At 38.9% G+C, this 19,745-nt stretch overlaps 1 protein-coding gene across 2 annotated transcripts in view; it reads left to right on the top strand.

The window, feature by feature from the left end:
- LOC110958231 (polypeptide N-acetylgalactosaminyltransferase 10-like) overlaps positions 1 to 19,745 on the top strand; it is a 140,460-nt gene that overhangs the window by 105,873 nt on the left and 14,842 nt on the right. For both annotated transcript variants that reach the window (XM_051937988.1, XM_051937987.1), the window contains exons 7-8: positions 5,420 to 5,537; positions 12,922 to 13,029. In XM_051937988.1, the coding sequence (XP_051793948.1) occupies positions 5,420 to 5,537; positions 12,922 to 13,029 (226 nt within the window). The remainder of the gene's footprint in view (positions 1 to 5,419; positions 5,538 to 12,921; positions 13,030 to 19,745) is intronic.

Below are 19,745 nucleotides of genomic sequence, written 5' to 3'. Positions count from 1 at the left end.
TTGTTGTTGTTTTGGAGATCCATAGCACCGTTGGCCTGTAGCTAGCTTGGGAAACTTGTAAATCGGCAAGAATGAATTTCAGCAAAAAAACATCCATATTTCCAGTTTCTTTCACTTTTTGGTGTTCAGGCTGCATTTATTTTGCTGCTGCAATATTATTTCTTGTGTATTTGTCGTGAAAAACCTACTGTTCACATATACAAGTTATTAGTTGGAGTGAAGATAAATGTAGCATTACAGGGTAAATGTAGTGTCAGAGGGTAAACGTAGCATTAGAGGGGAAACATGGTATCAGAGGGTAAATGTAGCATTAAAGGGTAAATGTAGCATTAGAGGGTAAATGTAGTGTCAGAGGGTAAATGTAGCATTAGAGGGTAAATGTAGTGTCAGAGGGTAAATGTAGTGTCAGAGGGTAAATGTAGCATTAGAGGGTAAATGTAGTGTCAGAGGGTAAATGTAGCGTTAGAGGGTAAATGTAGCATTAGAGGGTAAATGTAGTGTCAGAGGGTAAATGTAGCGTTAAAGGGTAAATGTAGCGTTAAAGGGTAAATGTAGCGTTAAAGGGTAAATGTAGCGTTAGAGGGTAAATGTAGCGTTAGAGGGTAAATGTAGTGTCAGAGGGTAAATGTAGCATTAGAGGGTAAATGTAGCGTCAGAGGGTAAATGTAGCGTTAGAGGGTAAATGTAGCATTAGAGGGTAAATGTAGCGTTAGAGGGTAAATGTAGCGTTAAAGGGTAAATGTAGCGTTAGAGGGTAAATGTAGCGTTAAAAGGTAAATGTAGCGTTAGAGGGTAAATGTAGCATTAGGGGTTAAATGTAGCGTTAAAGGGTAAATGTAGCGTTAGAGGGTAAATGTAGCGTTAAAGGGTAAATGTAGCGTTAGAGGGTAAATGTAGCGTTAAAAGGTAAATGTAGTGTTAGAGGGTAAATGTAGTGTTAGAGGGTAAATGTAGCATTAGGGGGTAAATGTAGCGTTAAAGGGTAAATATAGCGTTAGAGGGTAAATGTAGCGTTAAAGGGTAAATGTAGCGTTAGAGGGTAAATGTAGCGTTAAAGGGTAAATGTAGCGTTAGAGGGTAAATGTAGCGTTAAAAGGTAAATGTAGCGTTAGAGGGTAAATGTAGCATTAGGGGTTAAATGTAGCGTTAAAGGGTAAATGTAGCGTTAGAGGGTAAATGTAGCGTTAAAGGGTAAATGTAGCGTTAGAGGGTAAATGTAGCGTTAAAGGGTAAATGTAGCGTTAGAGGGTAAATGTAGAGTTAAAAGGTAAATATAGCGTTAAAAGGTAAATGTAGTGTTAGAGGGTAAATGTAGCGTTAGAGGGTAAATGTAACATTAGGGGGTAAATGTAGCATTAGAGGGTAAATGTAGCGTTAAAAGGTAAATGTAGCGTTAAAAGGTAAATGTAGTGTCAGAGTTTAATACTGTAGAGACTAGAGGAGACATTTCTCAGACTACAGGAAGTTCAGGTTGGCAAGCAGAGAGCATTGTGGGGCTTTATTTTGTAAAGGGGCACCATGACAAAGACTCCTGTGTTAATTAATGACCTCCAAACAGAACTGGTACTTTCCCACTGACATATAATAATGTTTTAGGCCGTCTATCATGTATCTGCTCAATTAACTGATTCCTGACTAATAAGCTGACAATTCTTAATGAGGGAATTAAAAACAATTATCTTCTCTAGCATCAAAAGTTGGTGAAATGTCGACCACAGACTGTATTTTTACTCAGAAATCTGGATCCATCCATATATATTCTCTGACAGGAACTTTCTGAGGCCACAGTACCACCCTTATTTAAAAATGTTGCACATTTTTCCATTTTCAAGGACGAATATTTTAAAATTTGGCCTCTGCTGGAGCCGTTTAATTATTTAAATCTATTCAGAACTATTTTGTCTCTTTAAAAGGTGAGATGTTTGTTGAAGGTGAAGCTACAAAAGCTTCCAGAATTCCCAAAATTAAGACTTTTTTTTCTGCAGAACTTAGTTTCTGTTTATGACCCCTGTGTGACAGTGGTTGTAAACAAGGGATGTTTTTCTGGTTCTTGACAGATTTCCATATTATTAATCGTACAAGTGTGTGCTTTCTAGAAACAGACTAATGAATTGAAGTTGTTTTTAACGTGTAGTTTTAATTTATTTATTCATTTATTCCTCATGAACCTGCTTCCTGTTAGACTAGAAATGCTAAAGGTACCATTGACAAACACCAGACTGAGCATTTATCAACTGAAACTTGTATATTTGAACCATAATTCCAGCCTGACACTCTTCTCCTCTCTTTATACCTTTGTTTGTTTGAATCTGGCACACCGGATTGTGAAAATAAATCCACTTGATTCTGGTGCATCTCCAGACATTAACTCGGGGGATAGAAATACGAAGAAGCTCTTTCTTCCCAGAGTTCTCGTAGTGTTGGGTAGTTGGGTACCCAGAACCTAACCTCTGGACAGAAACTTTCTTTCTGCTCATCCTGATTTCTTCGGAGTCCTGATGAGAAGCCGTTCGATACGTTTCCATCGGTTTCCCTGCAGGGACGAGCTCCCGCTGCACTCTGAGCCCGGCAGCCATTATGTTGTTTGGCACCGCTGAGCTTGTCAAACCAGTCAGCGGTTCAGATGGGTTAATTGGTTTTTTCACTGCAGAGTGTCGGCGGGTTTCTAAACGCTCGGGAACATGAAAAACACACTTCTGGGCCAGAATATGGACTCAGATCTACTCCTCTTGATTCAATCCTGCGTCCTGGTTCCTTTGATTTGTCAGATTTGTAGAGGTTAGAACGTGTTTAAATACTGGCGGCTGTAGATGGAAGCATTTTTACAGTTTCAGCTCGATTTTTCACCTTTTTTCTTCCACCAGCACAATTTACATGTTATTTTTCCATGAATTTCCCCAAAAAGATGAATAAAGTGTCCATCATTCTATCTCTACTAGGACTAGATTTTCTAATAATGTGCTTTATCTCCAGAAATAAAACTCCCATAGCTGTGAAATGTGATAAGAACTCAGAGTAGTTTCCAACAGATCTGAATGATTGAATGGATCCAACAGAGGACACATTTTTAATTATTAGCTCTTGAAATGGAAGAAATTGCAAAGTTCTCAACTGTGGCTGGTGTTGTCTACAGAAAGTTCATGGATGGATGGATGGATGGATGGATGGATGGATGGATACAGTAGATAGATATGGATGGATCCATATTTCGACTAAAATACTGACTTTGGGCGACATTTCACCAACTGTTGAGGCTCCAACATCAATAGAATCTGATGGTTAAAGTTTGACCAGACAATGTTCCGTTTTGTTGGTATTTAGACTTAAATATTTTGATGTGGAATTTGTCCCAAATTGTGGAAAACTCTCCGAAATGACTAAATTTGCCCTACGCGACTTGGAACTCATTCAAAGCTAATCAAAATTTGTCAAAAATAAGATGAAAAAATGTCTAAAAGGACACAACTTCCTGAAATGACAACAGTCAGTCGTTATTGTCCCTGGGTATTGGAAAAAGTGCAATTTTTAAAAAAAAAACAAGGGAGTTATTGGGGCCTGAGAAAGTTCCTGTAAATGTATATATGGATGGATCCGTATTTCCACTAAAAATCCAGTTTCAGTGGACGTTTCACCAACTTTTGAGGCTCAAACATCAATAAAATTTGATATGTGCAAAGTTTGACAGGACAAAGTTGCAGTTAGTTGATATTTAGAATCCTCCAAAGTAAATAAAAATGTTCCAAATTACTGTGAAATGTGTCCAAAATTAGTCCAGATTTGTGCAAAATGACAAAAAAATGTATCCAAAATGACAATAATGAATAAATATTGACAGTTGAAATTGGAAAAATTGTGCACAATTTTCTAATGAGGGTGACCCTAGAAAATTGTGTGTATAAATGGATGGATCCATATTTTCTACTAAAATACTGACTTTGGGCAACATTTCGCCAACTTCTGAGACTTTAACATCAGTAGAAATTAATGTGTGGTCACATAAAGTTCCAGTTTGTTGATATTTTGACTTTGAAACCCCCAAAATGCCCAAAATTATTAAAAACAGCTTGAAAATCACATTTTCTCTTGTTTAAACGTATAAGCTGTGCAGTGCAAACAAATACCACAGCTTAAAGTGTCTTTAATATTTATGATCCACACCTGAGATCTGGAAAATGTTTCAAAATGCACCTCAAACTACAAAGGATAAAGGAAAAAGCAGGTTACATTCTTGGAAATTGGGTGCATTTATTGCAAAGTCAGCAAGTTTCGACTAATTAGAGTGTATTTGATGTAGTTTAGAAACCATGAAACATAGAATTAATAATTAAAAATACCTTATCTCAATCATATTCCTCTCAGCTGTGTTTGAATGGCATTAAACTTGTATTTTATTGCAAACCATTGTCCAAATTCACACCATTTCTTCTCCGTTTAATTGCTCTCTTAGAGTTTTTTTGCAGCACATATCAAAAAAAACTGTGACCTTTCACCAAATAACTTCACATTCAGTCATAGTTAGAGCCTCCATGCAGCTCCACACACAATAATCAGGTTTAAAAGACTCAGGAACTTGTTACATCATAGATATGTTCACATGTAGATATTAATGCCATGCAGTCATTGTGTAGATTTTAACACAATACAAGAATGAAACGAGAGCGTTGTCACTGAGCTTGTTCTGTTCCATATTTGTACATTATAAAGACAACAAACTTCATTCTCCTGCTTTTGTCTTTTCATGAGCCTCATACAGAAATAAAGAGCAGAACTTTAACGTGAAACTAGTTTCTCTGTGAGCCAAAGTTTAATCCAGTTTCCACTTTACCGTGAAAGTCTTGTCCCTTCTACAAGCAGCTAGTATATATGAATAAAATGAACTTTTTATTCATGTTCAGCTCTTATTTTCCCCAATTTCTAAGACATATTTTTGACCTATTCTCAAGAAAATGTGTACCACCAGGATACGCAGCATTTTATTCATATTTCAGCCCTTTGAAATGAAGGGAAAATGAAAAATCAGGATGTTTTATCATCATGTAATGGAAGATCTGGATAGTTCCAGCATAAATGGGATCTATTTAAGTAACTAAGATGAAGTAAAGGTAGTGAAATTACCCCAAAAATGCCCTCATGGGGTTAAATCAGAGACACAAGGATGGATTTAAAGTTGCTGCTTTTGACGTGAAATCTATGTGAAGGTAAATCTGTCACTATAAGATAGAATAAATGTCTGTTATAGAACAGAATCAACTTGTCTCGTCTTGTTCTTGTTTTAAAGTTGTCACACTCTGATTACACTCTCTGATGTCTCTTGAAGGTTGATTTCACTCGCTGGTGTGTGATGACAAGAAGAAAACAGGTTTCAAATCGTTATTTTGTTCCTGTTTTCGTCACATTTTCCGTCCTCTGCCTCCTGCAGGTCTCCAGTGATGGCTGGTGGACTGTTTGCCGTGGACAGGAAGTGGTTCTGGGAGCTGGGAGGATACGACACGGGTCTGGAGATCTGGGGAGGAGAGCAGTACGAGATCTCCTTCAAGGTAAAAAAAACAAAAAAAACACATAAAATACAACACAAAGACTGAGTGTGGAAAATAATCAATGCCGTTTCTTTGGTCTGTGAAGAAAAGCTGACTGGAATCCTAAGAAGAGAGTTTTTATTTCCATGTTTTATGTTGTTTGTCCCGACTTTTAGTGCATTTTGTCCTGAATTTATCAAAGGTTACCGGACACCACACACAATGAACAATGCAAATAAATTAATGCGAATTTAAACATTTTCCAAAAACAATTTTAGACCAAAATTACTAAAATAATCTTTTCTTGGTAACAAACTTGTTTCTGTGATTTGATCCCTGACTGATATAAAAATCCTGAAATTAAGCCACAGCAAAACCCTGAAACATCAAGAATAATAATATCACAGCAGATTATGTTGTGTTTTTATGTATTAAGGTTCAATCTTTGCAGAGATCAGTGCAGCAGAACTTTAGTGCACATTTTAATCTCCCACTTTCACTATTTCTGCAGGAAGTCAGTTGATTTTGTCTGCTGTTGATGTTGATCTGCCTCATTTTTTTATTTCACGGTTATAGTTTCATCCCATAATGTGGCCACATCACCAATATTATGACTAAACCTAAAGCTTCAGGGAGAGTAATGGAATAGCAGATGACAGAACGTGGAACTTAACATTTTTCTGTTTTTTTAAGTTAATTAAGCAGGAAAACTAAAATATATTTTAACAATCTCCGTGCAAGGCAGTGCAGGGTGTGAAAAGAAGCTGCAGTTTTTGCAGCTTTAGTGCACATTTTAATCTCCCAAACTGCAAAGACTGATTGTCTAGAAGCCGATGAGAAACTCAGTTCTCAGCTGATTCGTGACCTCAGCAAACATTCGATCCCTGCAGAGATCAGTGCAGAAGGAATTGAGCGCATATTTTAATCTCTGTTTGACCGTTTCTGCAGAAATTTATAACTTTTATAAATTTAGTTACCGCACTGTAATTCTCTGAAGATATTTATATGGTCGTTCCCACTGTGCAGTTTGATTCATCGGGACTTACTGGATCTTCGTCCACATGATAAATGTTCAAGTTTCCCCCAGAGATCCATCCGGTTACCAGCAGAACGTCATATCATTAAACCGTTTCTAAACAGTTTGGTTCCACATGTTCCTCTGTTGTTCCTCATCATGGTTTCACGTCTTGTTCCAGATCCGTTGTATCATCGACCGTCCACATTAATCACATTCATCCTACATTAGATTCTGTTTTTGTTGGAGCTTCAGCGTCAGTTCCTCCTCAGCTGGTCCTGAGCTGCTGTCGTCTCGGCTCCGGACGGACAGAACCCCCCGTCGCTGTAATTGAATTCAGCTTTGAATGACGACTTTTGTCGTCTCACTCAATTAAGCACAAAGAGCAGAGCTGGCCGGTCTGATCTGATTGGACACATGCTGCAGTGTGTTGTTTACACAAAATGAATCTAATTTACCAGAGAAATTGTTTTACTTCTTGCTTCTGCTTCATATTAATGCAGAAACTCTCCGTTGCTTGTAGCTCAGTGTGGTGCATCGGATCTTTTATATTATTTTGACCAGAATAAAATCATTTACTGCGTCATCCAGCAACGAGGAGCTGCATGTTTTTATTAAATTCAAAGTTGTTGTTTTTTCAAAATCACCACAGTTCCTGCATTTATCAGAGCCTGAAACAGAAAACACAAAGACTGTCCTTTCGTCAGGAAAATTAGAAAATCTGAGCTTAAAAATCACTTTTCTTCTACGTGTCTCATTTAAAAATTTGCAAACAATGAAGCTCTAAACACATTCTGCAATAAACTCAAAAATCAGGAATCCTTGAGTGACCCACTGAGACCAACAATCACACGACAAAAGTTCAGAGGGCAGTGTTTACGGATTGTATGGAAACAAATAAAAATACTAACAGTTAAATATCTGTAGTTTCTATTGTTATCTACATTACCTGTCAAAGTTTGGACACACCTTCTCTTTTCATGGTTTTTCTTTATTTTCATTACTATTTACATTGTAGATTCTCACTGAAAAAATTTATTTGCTGCTGTATTACCGAGATTTTCCTATCTTTCTATCTATCTATCTTTATCTGTCTGTCTGTGTGTCTGTGAAATAAGTCAAAACATGTTTTCTATTTTAGAATTTTTCCTTTGATTACTGCTTTGCACACTCTTGGCTTTCTCTGGATGGTCTTCATGAGGTAGTGTCCTGAAATGGTTTTCACTTCACAGGTGTGCCTCTTCAAGGTTCATTTGTTGAATTTCTTGCCTTCTTAATGGGGTTGGGACCATCAGTTCCTTCCTTCCTTCCTTCCCTCCTTCCTTCCTTCTTTCCTTCCTTCCTTGCTTCGCTTCGCTTCGCTTCACTTCCTCCCTACCTCGTGAAGCTCATCCACAGAATGCCAGTAGTGTGCAAAGCAGGAATCAAAGCAAAGAATCTAAAATATAAAACATGTTTTTTACTTATTTCACACTTTTTTGTTCACTACATAATATCCAAGTGTCTTCATTCATCGTTTTGATTCCTTCAGTGACAATCTGTAATGTAAATAGTCATGAAAATGAAGAAAAACCATTAAATGAGAAGGTGTGTCCAAACTTTTGGCTGGTAGTGTGAACAGAAAATAATTGGGTTTAGTCAGAATCTGTGCAGCCTCTGAGCAGCTTTGGTTTGTTTTCCGTTTAAGTGGAGACGTAAAAACAAAGCTAGAGGACGAATATTTGAACTCTTTCATCCACCTTTAAGTTTTCTAAACCTCGGATGTCAGATGTCAAGCTTCAACTTCTGTGCTCGTTAAAATTCCTCCTGCAGAAAAAGATGTTTTTCTTCAGAATGACTGCGGCGTTCATCCGTTTTTGGGTAATTATTCAAGTCCGACGTGCGTCAGAAAGGAAACCGTGAAACTTTTCTTGCATCGTATGATCCTTAAACAACATAAAAGGGCATCAAGTGTGAGAAGCGTGAGCGTAATCCTGTTGGTTAATATGTGCAAAACAATAAGTTCCAGTGTCTTGCTGTGTCGCTGCTGCTGCTGCGTTTCTTCCTCCGTTCACTTTGTCCTTTAAATGAAAAGACTTCAAAGCTCTTTAAGGAACATTTGCAATGCTGATTTGTTAAAATAAGTTCAGAGCTGCTTTGCTTTCATCCAGGTTTGCTTGTTTGCCTTCTTTATTCCTGCTTTTTTTGGGCATTTTCCCATAAAAACATGGATTCATAGCTGCACTAGTGGATGCAGAGTTGAGACATAAACCTGCACTGAAGACGCTACAACATGTCAAATCATAGAACCGATAATAAAGTTAAGTTTACTCAACATTATCTGCACAGAAGGGGCTTTTCGTTTGGACTTTTGAAGCCCTAAGAATACTTAAAAACGCATGAAATTTTGAGGAATTGCACACGTGTTCCCAAATGGCTCAATAGCGCCACCTGGAAAATTTCAACCAGGAACTACGGCCAATAAGTGTCACCTCCAGCTATGAAATTTGGCAGGCATAAGTAACTCATTAAGACGCACAAAAATGTAATTGTCAACCATACTTAAAGAACAACAGGAAGTCAGTCATTTTGAATTGCGTGTCATATTTTGGATGATTTTGGACCAATTTTTGCACATTTTCAAAAGCTATAAACACAAACATCGTAACCCCGACAGAGCCTCAACATGCTCCAATCTACCTCAAATTTTACATGTGTGATCATCATGTCCGTAGGCTGAAATACAGTCTCAGTCACAGCGCCACCTGGTAGACATGTTTGGATTTGCAGACTAGCAAGGATTTGAGGAACCGACCAAAGCAGCTTGCAGCTTTAATAGGTAATGCAATCGAAAAGATAAGGCAAATTAATGGTTTGCATCGATCTTTTGACAACTTGTAATGAAATTAAGTCCAATCAGCAAACACAACTGAGTGAGGAGGATTATTTCACTCAAATCTGTTTTTAATTCATTCAGTGGAAGTTAAGTTAGAGGAGAAACCTGAACTCAAGGTGAAGAAAATGAAGCTATGAAGCCAACTTCATGAAGTTTACTAAACTAATGCTGACATTTGACTTTAAACTACACACATTAGATGGATGCAACATTATTATATTAACACAACCTATTAGAATAATGTTTGCAACCTATAACATGTTTTTGTAAATAAGAAAATCAGATTTTTTTTCTCTATCGTCTGGATTATTTCATGACTTTCCAGAACATAACTCCACATTAAATGTTCCTCTACTTGATCCAGTAAAATCTGCAACATCAGAGCTGCAGATCTGAACCCAAAACATGAACTTTTTTGGTTTATATGATGAGGAGGAGCTCTAAAGCAGGCTGTGGTTTCAGTGTTCTGGGGTGAGCAGATTGCAGAGGTTGTACATTGGAGGTGAGCGATAAGACTTTTAATTTAATCTGACGGACACCGAGCCGGAGCTCCTGATCCTCCTGCTGCTGTTATTAAGCTCGAGTGCTTCGGTGCAGGGATGAAGAGGATGGAAGGGATCGGAGCAGCAGTTCAGAGCTTCCCCACAGCGCCACATCGAGAGCCTCCATTCAATCTCTATTTCCCACGATTCTGTTTGTCTAAGCCAGAGTGCTGCAACAAACTTGACAAGCAGTAATTGAATTGAAATAGCAGCCAGCTGATGTTCAGGCTGGAAAGTCGGGAAGAGGAACGACACAGAATACCAACAAACCCACTGGAAATTAGCATTTCATTCTTATTATTACCTGGTTGACATCATCGGGCAGAAAACAAACCCCTGAAATCCAACCTGTTAAGAGTCTGCAGGCTATTCTTGATGGAAATATTTCACTGGGAAGCTTGTTTGGATAAAAACAGCTTTCTGTAGCTCTAATAATGTTGGTTATATCATAGATGTTCTTCAGAAAAGAGCTCAGAGGTTCTGGTCACGATAGAAGTAGGAGTAAATGGAAGGTTTTGGGAGGATCTGGAGGATGTTGAGCTGAGAGGTTTCAGAAGAGGTCAAGACAAGTTTGACTTGGTTTGGATCAAATCATGGAGTCATAAGAACAATCAATCAATCAACCAATCAATCAAAATTTATTTACAGAGCACTTTACAACACTCAAGGAGACCAACGTGCTTTCCAGTAAAAAACAAATCAATCCTCTGTCAGGTATAAAGTTGTGAACTAGAGTTTCTATCTGGGTCAAAAATGTACAGATAGAAATGCTAATATTTGGTTAAATATCTGTTTTCACCTCAGTTTAGTTCTTCTGGTTTCCATTTTCTGGTTTCTCTTTGACTCCTCTGGACAAAATTGGTTCAGTTCAACTAAAGTTGTTTTACTTGTTTCTTCATCAGTCCACAGGTTCTTGATGGGTTTAAATCAGGACTTTGGGGAGACCAGTCTAGAACCTTCATTCTATCCTGATGGAACCATTTCTTTACCACGTCTGATGTGTGTTTGGACTCATTGTCTTGTTGAAACATCCAACTGTGTCCAAGATCAACCTTCTGGTGATGGTTTTAGGTTTTAATCCTCCTTCTTCATTTGTACATACAGTCTGAAACCAATTCTGAAAAAGTTGAAAAAAAGACCAAAATCGAGACCAAAACCAACCCTAAGCTACTATTTAAACTGCCCTAGACAGTCTGAAACCAGTCCTCATCCAGGACCAGATCCAGAGTAAAATAAATCCTAAACCAACTTTAAATCACATCCAAAACCAGGAGAACCAATACTGAAACCAAACATAAACCAGTCCCAAGAAAGTCCAGAACCAGTCCAGCATACAGTCTGAAACCAGTTCAGAAGCTCTTCTAGAAAGCCCCAGAGTATGATACTGCCACCACCATGCTTGATGGTAGGTTTGATGTTCTTGGGGTTAAAGGCCTCACCTTCAGTTTTTCTTCCATCTTTCCTCCAGAAGGTCTTTTCTTTGTCCATGTGATCAGCAGCAGACTTGAGTGGAGCTTTAAGGTTCTGCTTCGAGAGGAAGAACTTCCTTCTTCGTGGATCCTCTCAGCTCTTGTTGATGTAAAGCACACTTGATTGTGACTTCAACGAAAGTAGAACTAAATTGGAAGATTTGGAAGGATTCAGTGACAGTGAGCTGTGAGGTTTCAGGTAAGATCAAGGGAAGTGTGGAAAGGGAGAAATAACTGGAGAAACTGGTCTTGAAGATCAGTTCTTCAAACATTTATCTCCACCTTTGCACATGACAGCTAGAAAACATTTAGTCCTTGCAAAGATCAGTGTGAGCACAACTTTAGTGCACATTTTAAAATCTAACCTTTCACATTTCTCCATTTTGACTTCTGATAAATTTGCCAGAGGTTAAGTGCACTTTTAATATCCTTTCTCTCTATCTGCAGGACTTTAAGTGAATATTAGTGTTATTGATACTTGTAGACACTTGATTTTCAGCAGCTCATGGTGAAGTTACTAGTGTGAATGCTGTGTTTGTATGTAGAGATGTTTTCCATATTGGCGAGTTATTTAAAAAAAGGCAAAACAGAGCGGCATTGTGTGCACAGTGGTTATCAATGATGTTTTACTAAAAGGGCTTAAAGTTCAGGCAGATGGACACAGTGAGCAACTCATACAGCAAAACTCATCTAAGTCACACTTTCAAAGATTTCTGCTGCTGGAAAGTGGGTCCATGTCAACAGAGCACAGAAGAGTGCAGCTTCAGGTCCTGGAAGAAAGAATGAACTCTGAATACGCAGCGTAGAATAAAACCTCAACCATAATCCAACAGTGTCGACCTTTTCACCTCGGACTCTTCTCATTAAGTTTAAAGTGACGCATCATCCAAACTCCAGCTTTAGATTTTCCAAACACACCAGCTCATAGACTTGAAAGGTGGCTCTGCTCCCCCTAAGCAGCGTAACAAATCCAATTCCAGTCTTTGTCATTTAGCTAAGCATGATTGACTCGTCCTGTTCCCGTCGGTGTAATTTTCTCCCTGCAATCTAGAAACACATGAACTTTTCCAACGGTGTTATCGCCCCTGCAGACTTCACAGAATGGGATTAATATCTGCAATTTTGGGAAGCTTAAGCCTAATCTGAGATAATGTTAATCTCTCTGACCGTAAACATGACTCCGACTGAGCAGATCCGCTCTGAATGATTTTTCCTTTATTTCTTTTTGCCGTGTTTTGTTCCTCCTTCCTCGGAGTCATGACCCGGTCTGCAACACTGTACAAAACCTCATGTCCATCTAAAACTCATCCTCCCACTGCCTCCATCTTTTCTTTAAATGTTAACCTCGTCTGCTCTCGATTGCTTCGCACGTTTTGTCTTTTCCTGCATTGGGTTTGTTCATCTCTGATTTGTTGACCTCATCTGACGTTCACAGTCTTTATTTGCACAAAAGCTTTGATGAAACCTGACATGATTTTCATCACCGTGGATTGTATTTCTGCAGGTGTGGATGTGCGGCGGTCGGATGGAGGACATCCCCTGCTCCAGAGTCGGACACATCTACAGGAAGTACGTCCCTTATAAAGTTCCTGGTGGAGTCAGCCTGGCCAGGGTGAGTTTGGATGAAAAGATCAGACTTTTTGTTGCAGAAAGTCTCTTTGGTGTTGTAAGAAAGCGTCATTTTTTAAAGATTTAAATTTTTGCCGTGTGGCCTCGGATGCTGTTATGGTAGACAAGATCTAATGGATCATTTAAGAATTGGACGACATTCTATGTCTCACTCATCAAATTTCAAATAATCCATGTAAAAAACACTAAAATGTGCAGTTGTTGTGTAAATGTTCTTGTCCAGAGACCAAATCTAAAAAAAACTAGGAGAAAAGAATGATTGAAAATATTATTAAAAATACCAAATCCATCTGGTGTCCCACCTCCCTGATGACCAAATTGAATCTCAAGTAAAGTAGTAAAGATGAAATTGAAGCCCAAATGCCCTCCATTTCGGGAAAGACCCATATCTATTTAAAGAAAATGCCAAAATTACAACCAGACAGAATTGAAGGACACTGGCAGCTACAACAGACCCTTCTTTATCATTTATTTTCTTCTAAATGGGAGCATAATTTATTAAATCATCACCACATTGCATCGAAGGAGACCTTAAACTACAAATTGAGACCATAAACTCTTTTGGAAAATGTTTACTGAGGTGACAAATGAAGCGTGATCTCAGCTCATTTTCTCAGACTTCTATACGATCTGATGTCGCCCCCTGATGGCTGTTAGAAATAATGCAGGTCCTGGTTTCACTGTTGATGTTTGTCCTCTTGGTCAGCAGTAGCAGCTAGCTAAATATGTAGCTTCTGCTGCTGAGAAAACGCTAACGTTAGCATGGATTAGCAACCCTGTTACTGTGATTAGAGTAGGGTTAGCAAACAATAAATAAAACATGGAATAAAAATGGTACCATTGATGTGTAAGCTGAACCAGTCAAGCTGCTGATAGTTTATTAGCTATTATTGATCAGTATGGAGCAAAAAAAACTTGAAAAGAGAAGGTTTATTTTTCAAAAATGTTGAAGCCCAAATGCCCTCCAGTTCTGAAATGACCTATATATCTAATATCTTCTATTGAACATGTGGATGTTTGATTTTTTTTTTTTCAAATTCCAAAACTTTACCTTTGCAGAACTTGTAAGAGCTTCCTCTCCTTCTGCTACCAAGACAACAAAATTTTCTTTTGCTATCTAAAGACTTTTATTGAAGAATACTTTTTCTGACTTATCAATAGAAGATCTGGGTGAAAAATGAATGCATCTCTGGACAGAAATAAATGCTGTGACATTGCAGAAGTTTATCAAAACGATACCACAGTGAACATGTGTCATTCTCAGAGCTTAGAGGCGGTCCAATGAAATATTAGAATGTGAAACTTTTTTTGGACGATCAGTGTATTTATTCCATCTAAAACCGCAGATAAAATCCCAAAAGATTCGCCCTGAACTGGACGCCAGAGCAACATCCTTCATCACCTCTCATGTCCCTCAGCTCTCAGTTCTTAAAGTGTCCATCCACAACTTCCAGTTTCCTGATAATTAGCTCACATTTCTTCTTGTCCACGGGAGCTTTAACACTTGACCACAGCATGAGAAGTGTTTAAAAAAAAGCTCATCTGGCCTGTAGCTGAATTATGCATGAGTCGGCCTCGGTCTGACACCTGGCTCTGTTTGGCTCAGCTGAATATGTAATTAAACCTCTTGGCCTCTGTTTTCGCCTCCTCGGTCTGACCATTAGCCCCTCGGTGAGGCCGCATTGAATACTGATATCAAACGGCAGCAGATTTAACAATTCACAAACGCTTACTGTACCTCAGGCTGCTCAGAAGTCGGTTCTGTCCCGAGTGTCTTCCTCTGTGTTGGAGTTTAAAAAGAATCAAATGTGAAAACAAACCTTTCTTTTACTACTGGTTTGTTTCCTTTGACTGGATAACTGGTGGAGCTGTTTGCTGTATGAACTGTAGTCAAGATAACTGTATATATAGCCTCAAAATGCAGTTATTATTGATATAATAAGCTTATTTAGCTCTGACCTGCTGGTGAATCTGTGTTTTAGCTGCACTGATGGTAGAGGAACCAGAGATTTTACTGCAAAAACATGAAAATACACAAACAGAAGATGCTCTGAAATGGAAAAAACTTCATTTAAATGGGTTTTCTCATGATGCAGAGATAAAACAGTTTGAAGTGTTTGTTTTGAAAATGTTTTAAAAGAACGTCAGCCGAAAGAAGCAGCGGAACAGATCTGACACTCAATGGGAGCAGATACAGAATATTCTCTGCAGAAAGGTTTTGTAGTTTGTTGACTGCAAGAAGAGAAGGAAGGAGAGGTGTGGATGTTGGTTTGGTTTGGTTTGTGTGCATGAATAAAGGTCATGAAAAGGACACTGGGTTTAACTGTCTTACTGACATCATCACTGTAGGACGTTACAGTCCAAAGAGTCCATGAGGGCACCAATTTAGGGCTTCATGTTGTGGAATTTATTTATTTATTAGTAGGTTGAAGCCAGCTGCAGCAGCTTTGCATAGTTTTGAAAGAAAAACAACCATAGTCTGTTCAGTAAACCAAGTTGTGTGGGTTTAGCTAGCAGTGGGCACCATGACAAAGACTTCCATGAAGCTTAATGACCCCCAACCACAGTTTAGTTGGGAAAAAGGGAACAAGCAGTTTAATGTATTGTATTTCTTGTTTTTTCAGAACAAGAAACATACAGAACTGTGTGTTTTTGTTGTGTACTTTACTGTGTGAAAGATGGAATATCTCCTCGCTCAGCTTCTTCTCCAAACAACTTTTCGTTTGAATGATGACATGTTTGCCGTCCAAAGAGTCCACGAGGGCACAAATTTAGGGCTTCATTTTGTGGATTTTCCTTATTTATTAGTGGGTTGAAGCCAGTTACAGCAGTTTTGCATATTTTTTTTAAAGAAAAACACTACCATAGTTAATCTCTGTGGCGCATGCGATGACTATGTGCTTTCAGTCCAAAGAGTCTATATGGGTACAAATTTAGGGCTTTATTTTGTGGGTTTTATTTATTTATTAGTAGGTTGAACCCAGATCCAGCAGAAAAACAACCATAGTCTGTTCAGTAAACCAAATTGTGTTGGTGTAGCTAGCAACGGGCACCATGACAAAGACTTCTATGAAGCTTAATGACCTCCAACCAGAGTTTAGTTGGGGGGGAAAAGGGAAAAAGCAGTTTCATGTTTTCTGTTTCTTGTTTTTACTGCACAAGAAACATACAGAGGGGCTGGTGCAGACACTCTCAGGCTTGTGTAGATAGCAAAATGTATGTTATGCATTTCCCTGTAGACTCATTCATGCAGGAAGCATAAATTTGCCTTAAAGGCGCTTCCACAATTGTTATTCCAAACCATGCTGTGCTACTTTGAAACAGAAAGTCTGTCAGAATCCTAAAAGTCAAAGTCTCTTGACCACTGCTCTACTGATTTTTACTTTTTTGTGGAAATGTAGCACAAACTTGCTGGAGTCCTCTTTTAAAGAAAGTCAATAAAGAGTTTGGTCAGGATTTAGTTGTGCTTCGTCCAGAGATGCTTCGGTCATGGTCTAAAGGCTCTCCGCCTGAGGTGAGAATTAAAGTCTTTCTTTTTCCCCGATACAGCTTCACTTGTTGAATTTGTCGGCGTTTTCTCGAGCAAAACATTTTTCTCTCACTTAACGCACAGAGGGGAAAGAAAAAAGAAGAATCGGGTACACATGCCGAGAACAAAGGCCCTGCAGACAGAGTTTGTGTGCAACCTCCGACCTCTAAAACCCTCTGAGTCCAGCCGACATGCAGCAGATAGAAGCTGAACTCCACTTCACCCGGAGAGCTGCTTCTGCAGGGACACTGTGTGTGGCTGGAAGCTTTTTTCCACCACATCTGCACCTCCGAGGGCGGCAGGGTTTGTGTTTGGAGTTCCCTGGGAGGCTCAGTGAAGCTGCATTCATTTCACCGTCCACACGTCAGAGGAAGCTGCCATCCGTATTCCCAGACATCCGCCTCAGACGCTGCTGTTTAGGCCTGAACACCTCTGAGGCTGTTCCATTACTGAGGCATAAATCTGTACTGCCCACAGTAGAAAGGAACTTTAGAGAACCTTAAAGCTGCTGTCCGGAGTTTGAATCGCGTCTCCCAAAACACTGTTGGTCCCATCCTCCCTCTGATTTCGCCCCTTTATTTGTGCGCGTGCAGTACATGAGAGAAGTGCCCGGAGTGCTGCAGCATCTCGCCTGTTTTGCTGTTTTCCACTCTTCTACATTTAGTACATTTAGTAAATAATAAAGGAATTACGTTAGAATGCTGTATTGAGTCTAACTTGTCCTAATACCAAAATAACATGAATCTGCTAGGACGAACGAGTAAAGTTTCAATATGTGATTACACTCGTGTATCCCTCTGGATGACGTTGTTTATCAAACTTAGTGCATTTACGCGTGTATTTGTGTTGCATTGTTTATGTTATTTCTATCTAGAGTTCAGAATTGCATGACTCCTCTGACGAAGAGTATGTCCCAGACGCCCCAACATCTTCCTCCAGAGGTCGGGCATCTAAACGAAGCCGTCAGGCGGGCTATGGAGGCCGTGGTCGGGGAGCGACGCGAGCACCCCGAGCCAAAAAACGTCCTGCAGTCTCTTGGCCTGACAAGCCGTGGGATTGGTAACTTTTCTGGAAGTTGCTGAGCCCTGATGCTCTCTCCTCCTCTACGCGCGCGGTTGCGTAGTGCGTAGCTCGCCCACCTCTGCATGGGCTTGCTTGCTGTGCGCGTAACCGTTGATTGACAGCATGACAAAGCTGAAGCTCGAACTTGATTGGTCGGCAGCGACCGGCGCTTTTTGGAATAACATGGGGGTCTATGAGAGGAAGGCGGAGCTCAGGAATAAATTTTCATATCGCGTTATACTAACATTATATTATAGTATCGAACTAGACTAACACGTTTAAGCTTTGTTAAACAATGATACATAAATTGAAAACAAACGGAAACTCCGGACAGCAGCTTTAGTGAACATTTCACTTGCTCTTCTGACCTTCTGAACCCCGAGCATGGTGGCAGTGTACGTACCTAAGAATACCTTTTTATTTGGTGGTTTAGTTAAGCTTCTGAAAACCAACTGTTTTTTACTCAATGTGGCTCATTTTTCACTGCAGTAAAAAATTATCAGAATTGTTTTGTTTTTCACAGATTCTGGTTAGAGGATATGTGTGTGTATATGTATATATATATATATATATATATATATATATATATATTAGGTAATTACATTTTTATTGTATTTTAATCATCAAAAACTGTGAGATATTTGCCTTTTTACATGTATATTAACAATTGAAAATTGGTAAATAATTTATTAAAAGGCTATTTTGCAGATTTTCCCTGTTTTGCTAAATTACACATAGTACGTCGTAAAATCACAGAAGTAAACCATAAATGTTTATTTTATTGGTTTTGTTAAAATACACGTAATGTGTCATAAAATCCAAGAAATAAAGTATTAATTTACATGCTCAGCATAAAATTAAGACCAAAAATAAGTGATGTCAACGTCAAAAAAATTTATTTTTAATAAATTTAGTTTGTTCTTTTGATTAACTCTAAAATTACACAATTTTCCACTGTTTTTAAAAAATCAAAAATGTTATCATTTTACAGATACTTGTTTTTCTATCTGTATTAACGGCTGAAAATTGGTAAATAAGATATGAATTTTCTCATTAAGCGTAAAAGCAAATCAAAGAACATAAATATGTACCATCAAGAATCTGTGTTTATGTTGAAGGTAGTCTGTTCTTCAGTTAAACCAGTTTAACACTATATTTTACTGTATTTAAGTCATCAGCATGTATATATTTACAGATATTTAATGTTAGTTTTACTCTTTTTACAGCAGCTAAATTTCTCATGTTCATTCAGATTTTCTTCCATGAAGCCTCAGTGAATGTTTCAGAGAAATGTATAAAACCATGAGAGACCTAATTAAGCATCAGAGCTTCCAAAGAGCAAACATGTGAGCTAGAGACGGAGGAAAAGGAACGTTTTGCTCTTTTGTAAATGAACTCCAGTCCGTCCGCTTCATGACTGCTGACGAGTCGCTGCTACGTTCATCAGTCGCCTCCCGGGAAGCACCGACGGCTCTCGTGTGATGACTGGCCTCCTTTCCGCTCGCCGCCTTTTGATCATTTTGTCACGTCAAATCAATCAAAACACGGAGGACGGCGGGACGCACAAATGAAGGCTCGGTCGGCGTTTCAGTGGGGACACGATGCCCAGACAGCCGCTAACAAACCGCTCCACTGTTGCTCGGCTTTCAAGTGGATTTAACTCTCAGACAGAAGATTCAACGGCCGCTGACACTTACACAGAAATAATAACAGACAGAAAACGCTTTACTCGTTCTGGATGATGCTTTTCTCTTACTTTTTTTTCTTCATACTGTAGAAACCCGAAGCTAACACAAAATACTGAATATCATCAGCTGAGAATCAGATTAAATATGTTGAACCGAAATTAAACCTCGACTCATCCACCGGCAGCGTATGTTTGCAGGAATAGAGCACTGTGAGGGTTTAGCTAGCAGTGGGCACCATGACAAAGACTTCTGTGTCAGTTAATGACCTCTGACCAGAGCTCATTTAACTGGAATCAAGTTGGATAAGTCCTGATAAGTCCTCAGTGGTGGATTTGTAGTAGGATCACAATCAGCTGATGTAGTCTTCACTTGTTGTCATGGTTACAGTGACGCCATGCTGCTATCTGGCAATGATACAGA

The sequence above is a fragment of the Acanthochromis polyacanthus genome, chromosome 17, assembly GCF_021347895.1.
Source record: "Acanthochromis polyacanthus isolate Apoly-LR-REF ecotype Palm Island chromosome 17, KAUST_Apoly_ChrSc, whole genome shotgun sequence".
NCBI lineage: Eukaryota > Metazoa > Chordata > Actinopteri > Pomacentridae > Acanthochromis > Acanthochromis polyacanthus.
This window is presented reverse-complemented; position numbering and strand designations above follow the sequence as displayed.